This window comes from Cydia splendana, chromosome 27 (genome assembly GCF_910591565.1).
Source record: "Cydia splendana chromosome 27, ilCydSple1.2, whole genome shotgun sequence".
NCBI lineage: Eukaryota > Metazoa > Arthropoda > Insecta > Lepidoptera > Tortricidae > Cydia > Cydia splendana.
The window spans coordinates 6,604,914-6,620,201 of NC_085986.1; the positions used below are offsets into that span (position 1 = coordinate 6,604,914).

Consider the following 15,288-nt stretch of genomic DNA (forward strand, 5'->3'; position numbering starts at 1 on the left):
TACATCGCGCTTACGGAGTTTCAAATGTCACTTACTATATATAGTCCTTCTGACTACCGCTCAGTGGACTTCGGTCCCCAGGCTTATAACACCCACCTGCAGAGAGTACTCTCTATTGGACCTCTCTCTACATTTTCCTACAGGTATTTTAGTCCCCATTCTGGTTAAAAAGACAGTATAGCACCTAAGGTCCCTCGGATCTCTGAGGAATTAAATAATTCAACACAATATATCTTATGGAAACTAACATATCAAGTACATTCTTAAGGCATTCCTCCGTCCCTCTGCAGCTTTGTAGTATATTTACGAGACACGAAATAGACAACTGACCTGGTTCCCCGACTTTTATTACCGTTGTAAAATGCGGGAAGAGATCCCGAATGCGCCCCGAACTGGGTATACGTGCTCGTAGATCTTCGTTTACAACTATATTCATTGTTGTAAAACCATAAACGGGATTATATTGTAATAGGGGGTATTACTGCAATGTTCTGCCGCCAGAGTGCAGCACTAAGCTAGCTAGTAAACCATAGAGTAACTTATACACACTGTGCCTTAAACTGTTTTTTGACAAGTTTTCACTGACAATAAAATATGACATTGATGCATCAAGGCGGTTTGTTTACTAGGGCTTACCGGGAAACGCGAAAATCGACATTTAGTTATCTGTCTCTTTATCGTTTGAATATGCAAGAGTGATAGAAAGGTTAGATAACGAAATTTGGATTTTCTTGTTTCGCGGTAGACCCCCAGGTTGTGATGGATTGTGGTAATAGCGCCCCCTACGCAGAGTTTCGCGCAATATTCCCTATTAAACAACTGTACCGGTATTCGGAACCTAAGTATATTATATTTGAGAGTGGCAACACTAGATGATCGTTATCGTCCATTTCTAGCATATACGTCCCTCTCGTTCCCACTGCCATCACCACCGCAGTTGCTCAGTTTGTTATTTTTTTACCAGCAATTTATTCAATCATTGGCTTGCTGTTTTTCATACGAGAAGGTCGTACAGCTAAACTGCGGCGAGAATGCGATGCGGTGCAATTCCGACGTTTCAGCTGAGTTGCACCAGCTGTGGTCATGGAAAGACTGACGTCCCAGCAAATGTCAACGGAGATATAAATCAAACACCACTAAACTACCCGAAATTAGTTTATAAAAATGGCAATGGCAATGGTTTATGGTGCAACTCAGCTGAAACGTCGGAATTTAAGGTAAAAACAATGAAATTATATCGCGGTAGACCCGTTTGTGTAATTAAATATACAATAGTTACTAAATTTACAATATCTTACAAATAAGCGCAATTTGGCCGCACTTCAAGATAGTCCGTTGTGTCAGTCATCACGGTCGTATCTCCAACATTCATCGACACTTATCTGAAATTCTGTGATAAGTGTAGGAGTGGAAATGCGCGTTTATGATCGTTTAACGAGCCTTATCTCGAGTGCTCTCGGCACGCGACGATCTTAGACAACTCAAGTGGTCACGAACGTTCTTTTCCGAATACGTAATATCTATTTTTATACCCCAGAATAGGTTCTGCCTGGTAGTAAGTTCTACCTCCGATTTGATCCCAATAAAGGATGTCGAAAGTCAAAAGCATTTATTTGTCCAACATAGGTATATATTACAAGCAAAAGTCACTAAGTACCACCACAAGTTCATAGCCATAGTGAACCTTATTAGTACTAATAGAAGGTCTATTTTTGTTTAATTTTTTTTTAGTAATTAGTGACTTGCTTGTCACCTGACGAATTATACATAAGTACAGGTCCCATATTACATCATCATTGTATCACTATGTTGCAGCGTAAGGAATACAATTTTTCATTTATGGACTGTGCCTGTCAACTAAAAATTTCAATAACTTACTTTTAAAACTTATCATGTCATCTGTATTTCTTAGCTCATTTGGAATTTTATTAAACAAACATTTTGGAGCCATTACAAATATGCTTTTTCAATATAACGCCGTTTTGGAAGGCAACGAATTTATTTTGTTTCTAAGACGTACACTCTTAAATTGCTGAATTCAGTGATATTTTGTTCTTTCCCGGGGCTACATCTCCATACCAATCTAAGTCGGTCCAGCACTTAAGCCCTTTGACCGCTAAAGTCACCGTTTTGCGTCGGGGGTTACAAAATGCGATGCCATAAACTCGAAAAATTTTAGACCTTTCACCCAAATTCGCGGTCATTATCATGCAGCCCTTTTTATGCACTATGCGATATTTTTTGTACGATGACTAAATGCTGTTTTCGTTTGTTTCCAGGGCTCCCCTCACGGCTCCGTGATGTCCTGCCAGTCGCTGGCGGCGCGAGCGTTCGCGGAGCCAGACAAATCAGAGGCGCACTGCTCTGGCTTCCACAGGTAATGTCCATACCAACCACATTTATCATACACGACACGACGGAGGTACGCGTGAAAATATAGGACACGTCCTTATGACTACTAAGTCTGTCAGACACATCATAAATTCATAAACTCATGGCAACAGGCCTGACGGAATGACGCTGGTACTGGTACCTTGGAGTACGGGTCGGCCACTTGTCTGGAACGCTACGTGTGGAGATACCCTGGCGCCGTCCCATATTCCAGGCACCAAAGTTGGCGCTGGTGCGGCCGCATCCTCGGCCGAAAGCCTCAAACGCCGCAAATATGTCACACTAAGTAGTAGCTACATATTTGCGGCGTTTGGTGTGGAAACCTTGGGACCGTGGGGACCTAGCGCGCGTGGGGCTTCTGGTGACCAGAGGGTTGGCCAATATCTTGCCCAACGGATCAGCATGGCCATCCAGCGGGGCAATGCAGCCAGCCTTCTGGGCACCCTACCGAGCGACTAACGACTTAGGTATTTCTTTTTTATAAGTTTTTGACTCACTTACTTGACTTATTGTCCTATGTCCCCTAGATGGGGCAGAGGGCGTCCACAGTGCGCCGCCATCCGGATCGATTTTGAGCTTCGTATACGTTTTTAGTATTTTATTATGTTATAAAAATGTTATTAAATAAAATCATTAATATCAAATTTAACTAAATGACTACACGACGCTAAGCCATAACGGCTGATAAGACGGCGGGTCGTTCTTCAGCCATTTAGTAGGATGCCCGCATTTAATGAACGGCCTATATGTCCAAGCTGGCTAATTTAACCAATTGGCTGCGATATATGTATGCTGATACTTACTTAATGGCGCAGCGACCCAAAATGAGTCTTGGCCTCCGACACGATTACACGCCAGTTGTCTCGATCCTGTGCCATCTCCCGCCAGTTATCGGCATGGAGATCGCGCAAGTCCGCTTCAACCACATCGTATTATGTATGTCTCTCCTTCCTTGCCGTATTCGATTCTTATCCGGATTATGAAATGCCCTAATGTGGCTCGCAAAACCAAACTTTGTCTTGAAGATGCGGTCACACGATGCGCAATCGAGTTGTCCAGTCGAGTTGCGGGTGTACGTGTAGGAGGGCTTAGTTCGCGTCTTGCGGATATGACGCTTAGCATCTAGGTGTTCCAGACGCTGCTGCTCAACTAGATCTACTTTCTTATGAATACTAGAACGCCATTCCGCCATTATGTATGTATGCTGATGATGAAACGAAATTACAGGTCGGTGCGGTTCAGTTCAGAGTCTCGGACCTCGACGCGCGCCTCCAACGATGTGGACTGCAAGAGGGAGACGCCGGGTGAGACACTTTTCCATACCCTATACTCTGTATCTTTAGGTCATCATCATTATATCAGCCAGAGGACGTCCACTGCTGGACATAGGCCTCCCCCAAAGAGTGCCACAATGACCGGTCTTGCGCCACCCGCATCCAGCGGACTCCCGCGACCTTTACCAGGTCATCAGTCGACCTTGTGGGGGGTCTACCTACGCTGCGCCTTCCGGTACGTGGTCGCCACTTGAGAACCTTTCCGCCTCAATGGCCATCGGTTCTCATCGGTATCTTTAGGTATTTAAACTAAAGTAAACAAAATCTACCCTCAAATGGGTCCTCAAGTCAAAAACATTACATGATCAAATAATGTAGGTTAAAGTCAGGTCGTTCAGTGACTGATCCCGGCGGTTTTGTATTTGGTTGGTTAACCAATAAATGCTATAACTACCCGAAAATGTACAAATTGATTACTTTTATTTAAATACCTAAAGATACAGACTATACACTGAAAAAAAAACCTGGTACTGGTAACCAGAATCTGGTTAGCTGTACTATATTGTCTTGTTGTATATGTGACGACAGGACACTTTGTAAACATAACCAGACCATTCTTGTTAAATTAAATTTGTTAATTCTATGAAGTGTATAGTAGTGGGTATAAGACTTTTAGTAAACCCAACTAGCCGGTCTGTTAATGGTTACTAAATAATACAGTAACATATACGTTCCTGTCCTGTTGTTATAACAAGGTATTCAGTATATGTAACTGAACGATTTGTGCGGTGTACTGGTTTTATATTGTTCACGTTACCAGAACGCACTGTGCTAATGGGGCTTCCAAACGAGCCATATGTTCACTGCAATATGTGGCCGGCAACTATTGGTGTCCTCTTACTCACATGTTAGAGAGGGACACTAATAGTTGCCGGCCACATATTGCAGTGAACATATGGCCCGTTTAGAAGTCCCTTCAGCACAGTAGGTTCCGGTTACGTGAACTATATATAACCAGTACACTGCTCTTCTAGTAAATACAGACAAGTTTTTAAGCACACTTATTTTTTTATATTTTATTGATCAAATAAGTAACACAGCATTACAGTAAAACCAAGGCACTGTGACACTACAAATGAAAAAAACATTTTGTCTCCACAAAGAAAACAATAGACACAAAAATGACATACAAATTAAACATTGGATTTGGGTGACGACGTAACAGCGTGGCTCCGTAGCGTCGTCTGACTCGGCGTAGGATTCGGCAGGTTGCCCCGGAACCGCCGAAACACCACACCCTTCGGCCAGAAGTCCGCGCTTGCGATGGTGTCCTGCAGAGGCCGCGGCACGCGCACTACAAATGAACTGAAGTGCACAAAGTGACGCGACTGTAGCTGGTGCACCCTCAGCGTGTAGCCAGTCTTCCGGCGGACGTACTCCACCACCTCGTCGGCCCCGGCGGAGTAATGCAGGCGAGACACGTAGAGCGCCTTACTCGGTGTCGCAACTCGTAGGCCAGAATTAACCGGCTCCGCAGTGCCACACAGAGTTTTACGAGGCGCCCTGCGCGCCTTGCGTTTCCTTTCCACCAGTGTGAATCCCTCCTTATCCACATCGGTCCGGGAGGACTTTTCCTTAATCGGAGCCCGCACATTTCACTGTGTCAGCAACACGCAAACAACACGCACTTATACTATACACTTGTACTATTTTACAATAAAATTATGGACAGGGTCTACGTAAATAAAAACATCGACCGGCCGCAACGTAAGACGCTGGCGTAATGGCTGCTGTTCTGTGACTTGCGCAATTCCTTTCTCCGCCCCCCGCCACCCGCGCATACACCGTGGTGTTGGCACAACTGTTTGATTCGTTCAGAATACAATGCATTATAATAACCACAACATAATAACTTGTAACGTGTACACTCGTATCTTTATTTTTACATATCAATAGTTAGTGTTACGATGCATATATTAAACGAGACAAACGTTTAATATTTACAACACTTGCATCTTTACATATACAACGAAATTGTAAGAAGTACTAAATTGCATTTAACTAGAATTAAACAGTGATGTTTAAAAAACAAGTTTTACACGATACAACATTTTTTGTTATTACTACCGGATTTTAGTAGGTATAACTATATTTTTAATTACTATACGTTCTGGTAGTATTGTAAAATTATTTTTTTCGGTGTAGGGTCCCTAGACAAGCTATATTCAACCTGCGACACGCCGGGCTTTACATAAAAGTGCTTCTATACGATTTCCATTTTGTTTTTTTCCAGGCTCGATATCGCTGACGGCGTTGTCGCTGACACCGATGTCCGGCGGGGCCGCCATGAGTCAGTCGGCACCCTCCGGCAGCGGGTTTCCGGACGCCGACACGGTACGTATAGGCCCCGTGCATGAACTACATAGGAGCCGTCAGATTTTTACCGCCAGTCGTAAATGTGTCGTTTATGTTTCCGATGTAGCCCACAAGATGGCAGAACCTACTATGCACAAAGAAACGTACCGACGAGAACGGTAGATGGTAGCACTTGTTTTGGCAATGTACGTGTGCACATATGTTTCCGATTCAGGCCACAAGATGGCAGACCCTCCAACGCGCACGGTCCCTATAGTAGAGACGTTGTCAAAAGTTGACATTTGACTATTCATTTACCATTAAACAAATAATGCCATAGAGCACTTTCTAATTCGGCTTCCATTTTTAGGGTTCGGTACCTCAAAAGGAAAAAACGGAACTCTTATAGGATCACCCGTGCGTCTGTCTGTCTGTTCGTCTGTCACAGCCTATTTTCTCGGAAACTACTGGACCAATTAAGTTGAAATTTGGTACACATATGTAAATTAGTGACCCAAAGATGGAAATGATTTTTTTATAATTTTAAAATACATAGGTTCGAAGTTTTTTAAGAAAATAGCCAAAAAATGACCATTCCCCCCTTTATCTCCAAAACTACTGGGTCTAAAATTTTGAAAAAAAATACACACAGTAGTTCTTTACCTATAGATGACAGGAAAACCTATTAGAAACGTGCAGTCAAGCGTGAGTCGGATTTATGTACGGAACCCTAGAAACGCGAGTTCTACTCGCACTTGCCCGGTTTTTTTTCTTAGACCTTCTACAATCAACAACCGTTTAAGCGGTTTAAGGTACAGTCGCCAGCAGTGCTCACAAATATCTGAACACGTCTCTATTGTCAAGGGACAGCCGCTAAGCTTAAATGGGACTGGGCCGGACACATCTGCCGTATGCCAAACGACTTGTGGGCCAAGAAAACTACCGAGTGGACACCAAACATAGTGCGGCGTCACGGCAGACCTCGAAGGAGACGGCGGCACGATCTTGACGTCTTTCGGAAAGATTGGCCTAATATTGCCATAGAACGAGACTCGTGGAAGAAAGAGAGGGAGGCCTTTGCCCAGCAGTGGGACACAACAGGCTAACAATAGTACATTGTGCAACATGGGGCGTAAGTTGAATATTGCAAACGAGAGTAAGTTAAATCGCGATGGCTTGCCGGAGCGATTTATAGACTCGAGTTTGCAATATTATTACGCCCCGAGTTACACACAATGTTTTTCATCACACTTGCGATACAAAAATTAAGTATAAAGACAAAAAACTGTTAATTATGGCACTAGAAACTTCATAACTCCCTAGGGAGAACGCTTTTTCTATAACTCCCGCTAAACCTGCGTACAATTCCGCATTTACTGAGCGAGTGTGACGAAAATAATAATAAATAATAGGCCGCTCTGATGGATGAGCGAGTAGCTGGTTGCTCTTTGTTCTCTTGTGGTGGGATCTCTACATCTTTGATAAGTGATAAATGTCATATTAATGTCATACTTAGAACAATACCTCAATTATTTCCTTTTTTTCCAGCCACCATCGCCTGCCTCCTGCCGCTTTCCGAAGCTAGAAGAGTGTGCACATTTCCACTACGAGCGAGTATGCCTCGGCGGGCTCAGTATAGAGTTGGGGCCGGCCCAGGAACCCGCGGACTCACCACAGGGAGAGGGTAAGTTGTCACAACCAACCCCTGTCACTTCCATCCCCTGTAGGCTAGAAGTTAAGTGTGTACAATAGTGAGGGCGAACTCGCGACAGAGGGAGGGTAAGTTGTTACAAACGACCCCTGTTACTTCTGACCCCTAAGCTAGAAGAGTGTGCACATTTCCACTACGAGCGTGTATGCCTCGGCGGGCTCAGTATAGAGCTGGGGCCGGCCCAGGAACCCGCGGACTCACCACAGGGAGAGGGTAAGTTGGCACAACCAACCCCTGTCACTTCCATCCCCTGTAGGCTAGAAGTTAAGTGTGTACAATAGTGAGGGCGAACTCGCGACAGAGGGAGGGTAAGTTGTTACAAACGACCCCTGTTACTTCTGACCCCTAAGCTAGAAGAGTGTGCACATTTCCACTACGAGCGTGTATGCCTCGGCGGGCTCAGTATAGAGCTGGGGCCGGCGCAGGAACCCGCGGACTCACCACAGGGAGAGGGTAAGTTGTCACAACCAACCCCTGTCACTTCCATCCCCTGTAGGCTAGAAGTTAAGTGTGTACAATAGTGAGGGCGAACTCGCGACAGAGGGAGGGTAAGTTGTTACAAACGACCCCTGTTACTTCTGACCCCTAAGCTAGAAGAGTGTGCACATTTCCACTACGAGCGTGTATGCCTCGGCGGGCTCAGTATAGAGTTGGGGCCCGCGCAGGAACCCGCGGGCTCACCTCAAGGGGAGGGTAAGTTGTCACAAGCAACCCCTGTCACTTCCATCCCCTGTAGGCTAGAAGTTAAGTGTGTACAATAGTGAGGCGAACTCGCGACAGAGGGTGGGTAAGTTGTTACAAACGACCCCTGTTACTTCTGACCCCTAAGCTAGAAGAATGTGCACATTTCCACTACGAGCGTGTATGCCTCGGCGGGCTCAGTATAGAGTTGGGGCCCGCGCAGGAACCCGCGGACTCACCTCAAGGGGAGGGTAAGTTGTCACAACCAACCCCTGTCACTTCCATCCCCTGTAGGCTAGAAGTTAAAGTGTGTACAATAGTGAGTAAGAGCGAACTCGCGACAGAGGGTAAGTTTTTACAAACGACCCCTGTTACTTCTGACCCCTAAGGTAGAAGAATGTGCACATTTCCACTACGAGCGTGTATGCCTCGGCGGCCTCAAAATAGAGTTGGGGCCGGCGCAGGAACCCGCGGACTCACCACAGGGAGAGGGTAAGTTGTTACAAACGACCCCTGTCAAGTGACAGGGGGTGAATGAAGTCATTTGCTTCGCCAAAATCTTCTTCCTCGCGTTATCCCGGCATTTTGCCACGGCTCATGGGAGCCTGGGGTCCGCTTGAAAACGAATCCCGAGAATTGATGTAGGCACTAGTTTTTATGAAAGCGACTGCCATCTGACCTTCCAACCCAGAGGGGAAAGTAGGCCTTATTGGGATTAGTCCGGTTTCCTCACGATGTTTTCCTTCACCGAAAAGCAACTGACATATGGTAAATATCTAATGATATTTTGTACATAAGTTCCGAAAACCTCATTGGTACGAGCCGGGGTTTGAACCCGCGACCTCCAGATTGAAAGTCGCACGCTCTGACCGCTAGGCCACCAGCGCTTATTCGCCTCGCCAAAATCATTAATTTTTGAAGTGAAAGCTTCTTTAGCGGCGCTGAGCACTTTTTGTGATGGGGAAAAAATGTTAAACTCGCGACAGCGTAAAACGTAAGACGCTTCGTAAGACGGACACGTGACCTGATCGAAAAACTGTTACAATGTCATTGTATGTTCACTTCTGCCGGCACTCCCGGAGGGCAACCCGTTGTTTTTAGGGTTCCGTACCCAAAGGGTAAAAACGGGACCCTATTACTAAGACTCCGCTGTCCGTCTGTCACCAGGCTATATCTCGTGATCTGTGATAGCTAGACAGCTGAAATTTTCACAGATGATGTATTTCTGTTGCCGCTATAACAACAAATACTAAAAACAGAATGAAATAAAGATTTAAATGGGGCTCCCATACAACAAACGTGATTTTTGACCAAAGTTAAGCAACGTCGGGCGTGGTCAGTACTTGGATGGGTGACCGTTTTTATAGATTATGGTACGGAACCCTTCGTTTGCGAGTGCGACTCGCACTTGGCCAGTTTTTAAAATTATTTATTTTTTGTTACAGGCTGGATATCGCTAAAGGTTCGCTCGCACGTGTCGTGGCGGGACAAGTCTTCTACAAGAGCCCTACACTGCTCGTGGTCGGAAGCGAGCGACGTCAGGGAGTGGACACTAGCTAGGAACGCGGACCACTGCCGGCAATTAGATGATATGTTGCACAGGTGACTGTTCCAAGGCAACTTTACTTTACTTCTATTTCAATTTCAAAGCCGTTTATTATCGAACATACAGTTAATAATATTTAATACAATATTTATTTCTTTATTTATGTGTTTGCAACAACCGTCGGCTCGACGTGTGCTTTTGACACAAAGGCCTCCTCCATTGCCTTCCATGCCTCTCTGTCTCTGGCTAGTCGTGTCTAGAGATGCACCGGATATTCGGTTACTATCCGGTATCCGGCCATAACTTTAATATCCGGCCGGATACCGGATAGTGTTCTATTATCCGGCCGGATACCGGATAGTGTTCTATTATCCGGCCGGATACCGGATAGTAACATTGCTAATTTCGGAGTAAACAAAATTGGATTTAAGAAACAGTCACTGTCATAAATTCATAATCGTACTCGTTTATTATTATAAAACAATTTAAACATTCCAGTGACTTGCACGCGCACTCATTTCGAACCTAGAAATGAGTTCGCGCAAATGTTCACTCGGAAACAGGTCAAATTAAAATTAAAAATAAATTAAATATCAAAACCTGCACAATGCGCACGTGAAATACCGAAATGTAGGTATAGTTCCGCCGGCCGAATTTTCGGCGGCCGGATACCGGATATTCGACCGATGGTCAGGCCGGATATCCGGTATCCGGCCAAACAACTATCCGTTGCATCTCTAGTCGTGTCCATAGTGGACCAGCAGTTTTCTTTAAATCATCTGACCATCTTTATTGTCTGCCTCTTTTTCTTTTTGTGTTGTGGCGTGGGGTCCACTCAGTCAGTATGTTTGACCACCTCTGGTTTTCCCTGATTATGTGGCCCGCCCACTTCCATTTTAGAGTTTTTGATTTTAGAGTAACATCTTCTAATTTTGTGACCTCTCTTATTTCCGTCGCCCGTTTTCTGTCTCTTTTTGTGTACCCTAAAATGCTTCTCTCCATTCCCCTCTGGCACGTTATTAGTTTTTGTGACATTTTGTCTGTTGCGGCCCAGGTTTGGCATCCATATGTTACTTTACTTACTTACTCCCAGATGCCTCGGTGTTATCAAGTGGAAATAGTTTGCTCCCAGCTGTAATATTTAGTAGATTGTATAAATTTTGTGTCATAATGAACCAAGATTCTTGCATGAGCGTGGTGGTAACAGCCTTATAGTCTGTGTATTTAGGTATTTAAATAAAAGTAAACAAATAATTTGTACATTTTCGGGTAGGTATAACATTCATTAGTTAACCACCCAAATACAAAACCGCCTGGATAAGTCACTGAACGACCTGAGTTTAACCTACATTATTTGATCATGTAATGTTTTCATCTACCCTCAACTGGCTTGAGGAGCCATTTGAGGGTAGATTTTGTTTACTTTTATTTAAATACCTAAAGATACAGACCATAGCTGTTGTTATTGTTAAAGTACTTATGCGGCAGATTATGCGATATTGTAATTGATAGTAAGTTCCGAAAAACTCATTGGTACGAGCCGGGGTGGGAACCCGCGACCTCCGGGTTGAAATATGCACGCTCATACCGCTAGGCCACCAGCGCTTTTTCAGCGCGTGGGGGCTTTTATAAATGTTTAATTCAATCTTTATTATAAAACTCACCACTGCTTAAAATAAGGTAGAATTTTTAATCATTGCATACGGTGTGATTAACCTTTTCGACGCCGTGTCAAACACAAAAGCTGTCACGCGGACGCCACGTCACCGAAGTGTCAAAACTGAAATTGAACTTTATGCACATGCACGTAGGTCTATGTTGCTCTGTGGTCTGTGACCGATTAATCAGTCTTTGGCGTTGAACCTGCGGTGCGGATATATCGGTCATTGGCGTCCAAAAGGTTAAGAGAGAGAGAACCCTATATCATTCTGTTTAGAATCAACTGACATAGTAATACAAACTCCTTTATCATTCACAGATGCATATACGACCGAAAAGTGTCCGGCCTGCCCAACCTCACCGAGAAGATCAACAGCTCCCTAGATGAGACGGAGTACAGGAGTCTCATAGCGGACTATATGCACCATCTGTCCATTATAGCGGACGATTCCATCAACTGTGGACCTGTTCTGAACTGGCTGCAAATGGATAACAAAGGTGAGGAAAACCACATTTCTATACACTATTGATTAGATAATATTGGAGGTTTAACACTCTGACTTCCACCGACGAAGAGCTGCCAGGCGTCCTGGTCTGCTACTCTATGATCTCCATCAATAAACAGTAGTTAGATGCTCGTGTTACTATACGGCCTCGCTTGGCTCGGCCTTTTACGTCACACTCGACCGGCTGTTTGCAGTCGTCTGTAGTACTATTTACAATAAAAAAAATAGTTAAACAATCCAACCTTGCTGATGTACAGTCACCATCAGATATATCTATAATATCTGAACAAGTCTAACGCCTTGACAATAGAGGCGTGATCAGATATTTGTGAACAACTTGGCCGCTCCGATATATCTGACGGCGGCTGTACCGACGGGTTTCCAAAATTGCGGAATAATTTCAGACACTGTCATATATTTTATGAAAATCGATTTATTCCATTTTCAAAATAGATATTTTTTGTGAAATTTTCCTAGAATATTTCGGAAATTTACCTCAATAGGGTAATTCGCCAGTAACTGGCCACCGGCCAATAACTGGCCACCCTAAACTAAAAATGAATTCTATTCACCTATAAACAGAATTCATTTTAGTATAAGGTGGCTAGTTAATGAAATCTGGCCAGTTATTGAAACCTTATACTAAAATGAATTCTGTTTATAGGTGAATAGAATTCATTTTTAGTTTAGGGTGGCCAGTTACTGGCGAATTAAGGCCTGCGCAAACCGGCGGAGCGCAGCGCAGATCACCGAGGAGCATTTACGCCGCGCAGCGCACACCGGCGAGGTAAAATCCCCCGACATACCACGAGCGCCCGCCAGCCCGGCGCTGGCGGCCGGCGCACCAGGGAGCACTTCGGCGCAGGCCGGGGGATGCCGCGGCATGCCGCCGCGTGTACTCTATCAAAAGGGATTAGTGACTAGTGTGCACGAGTTCTCCTCCGTCGTCCCGGTGCTACTCCGGCGCACTCAGGAGGCCTCGGCGCATACCGGGGGATGCCGCGGCATGCCGGCGCATACCGGGGGGTGTCGCCGCATGCCGGCGCCTACCGCCGCGGTATCCTCTAACGCGCTCCTGGATGCCGCGGAGTAATAATCCTCCGTGATGCTCCGAGGTCGGTCTCGAAGCATTTAAATTTATACTATATAATAGGGAGCGCAGGCCTTTACCCTATATACACAATACAATACTGTTGTTATGTTTTCAGGGCACAAGCTGCTGGTGGCTAACGAGGACTCTAGTTCCATAAACACGCCCGCCGTCGCCGCCGCCTATTCAGTACGGAAATACGTCTCACAGGTAAAAATATTATGTATTATTTATGGAAAAAATACCTCGTCTTCCTCACGTTATCCCGCCATTTTTGCCACGGCTCATGGGAGCCTGGGGTCCGCTTGACAACTAATCCCAAGAATTGACGTAGGCACTAGTTTTTACGAAAGCGACTGCCATCTGACCTTCCAACCCAGAGGGGAAACTAGGCCTTATTGGGATTAGTCCGGTTTCCTCACGATGTTTTCCTTCACCGAAAAGCTAGTGGTAAATATCAAATGATATATCGTACATAAGTTCCGAAAAACTCATTGGTACGAGCCGGGGTTTGAACCCGCGACCTCCGGATTGAAAGTCGCACGCTGTTACCGTTAGGCCACCAGCGCTTCTTTATGGAAAAAATACCAATAAAATAAAAACTAAAACATATTTCTTAAACACTCTAGCCTCGTGCCGCTCACCATACAAAATTATATCTAGTTGTATTTTCAATTGGGTTGAATTTCATTTGTTCGAAAATTTTATATAGACAAAAATATTGCTGTTAAAGATAAGTAGTAACCAAGAAAGGCATACGATAGCCAATTGTTTATCTTCATACGAAATATCACACTCATAAATATTTAATTACACAAACGGGTCTACCGCGATATAATATCATTGTTTTTCCATCGTACCTTTAATTCCGACATTTCAGCTGAGTTACACACACACATAACTCATAACACACACACACACACACACACACACACACACACACACACACACACACACACACACACACACACACATATATATATAGGGGCCCACTGATTAACAGTCCGCCGGACGGTATCGACCTGTCAGTTGTTCGGAACTGTCAAAATTTTGTTCTAACTGACAGGCCGATACCGTCCGGCGGACTGTTAATCAGTGGGCCCCTTTAGGTACGTTTGAACTTTTTGTGTTTCATTGATCAACAAGTTACCCTACATTTTCTATTTCTAATTACTTACACATGTAAAATTAAGACGAAACAAGAGCTGAGTTTTAAATATTTTAGGTAAATATACCCGTCTCGCTAACGGAAGCGGCACCTAAAAGTAGTGCGATAAGGACAAGGCGAAAAATCCTGCGTGAAAATCTCAAAAATCGAGGTTTCGTACTCCTCTGTTTCCTCCTCCAAAACTTAACCAATCGTAACTAAATTTGGAAATGTAAATGATTATGAAATTATCTGTGTCGGACCGTTTTGCTTTTTTGGCTAATTGATATCAGTTTTAAATGCCAGGTCTCTCATTGCGGCATAGTCAATTAGGCCATTTTGGCCGTTTTTGAAGGGCCTTAAGAAACAAAAATATCAAAAAAAGCAAAACGGTCCGACACAGATATTGACAATATTAATCTGTGTTGAAAAAATCATTGCTCTAGCTTCAAAAACCACGGAGGAAAACGAGGAGTACGTTTGTATGGAGAAATGACCACTCCTGTTGGCTCTTAAGTATATTTATTAAAACGAATTGCGAAGTCGGCTGCCACGTCACAGGCTTAGCCTAGTGTGGGGCCACAGGATACCTATTGATATTTATTAACAAGGTTATTTTCAAATAAATATTACTCTTATTCTAAACATTTGTTTTCGCAGGCGAGGGATGAAATCAGCTTTGAAGTTGGCGATATGATCTCAATAATAGACATGCCTGGTAAGTGTATTGAAGTTGTATTTGTTTTCGTACAAATACATTGTCGTGGGGTTAACAATACCACACGTACAGACATACATACATCACTGGCTCAGTGACCCAAAGAGGATCTTGGCCTCTGACACAAGAGAGCGCCACTCTGCCCTATTCGCGCCAGTTGGGTACTCCGAGGGCGGATAGGTCTTTTTGGGCTTCGTCACTCCAGCGGTA

The 15,288-nt window shown here is 44.4% G+C and overlaps 1 protein-coding gene and 1 long non-coding RNA gene across 3 annotated transcripts in view; both read left to right on the forward strand.

The window, feature by feature from the left end:
- Nucleotides 1-15,288, forward strand: part of LOC134803823 (uncharacterized) — a 178,104-nt gene that overhangs the window by 61,683 nt on the left and 101,133 nt on the right. The window lies entirely within an intron of this gene.
- The window catches only part of LOC134803790 (GTPase-activating protein CdGAPr-like), a 50,252-nt gene that overhangs the window by 4,702 nt on the left and 30,262 nt on the right, over nt 1-15,288 (forward strand). The window contains exons 2-9 of the mRNA XM_063776626.1: nt 2,280-2,377; nt 3,619-3,695; nt 5,959-6,059; nt 7,569-7,704; nt 9,858-10,014; nt 11,937-12,115; nt 13,332-13,423; nt 15,021-15,078. Coding sequence (XP_063632696.1) covers nt 2,280-2,377; nt 3,619-3,695; nt 5,959-6,059; nt 7,569-7,704; nt 9,858-10,014; nt 11,937-12,115; nt 13,332-13,423; nt 15,021-15,078 — 898 coding nt within the window. The remainder of the gene's footprint in view (nt 1-2,279; nt 2,378-3,618; nt 3,696-5,958; nt 6,060-7,568; nt 7,705-9,857; nt 10,015-11,936; nt 12,116-13,331; nt 13,424-15,020; nt 15,079-15,288) is intronic.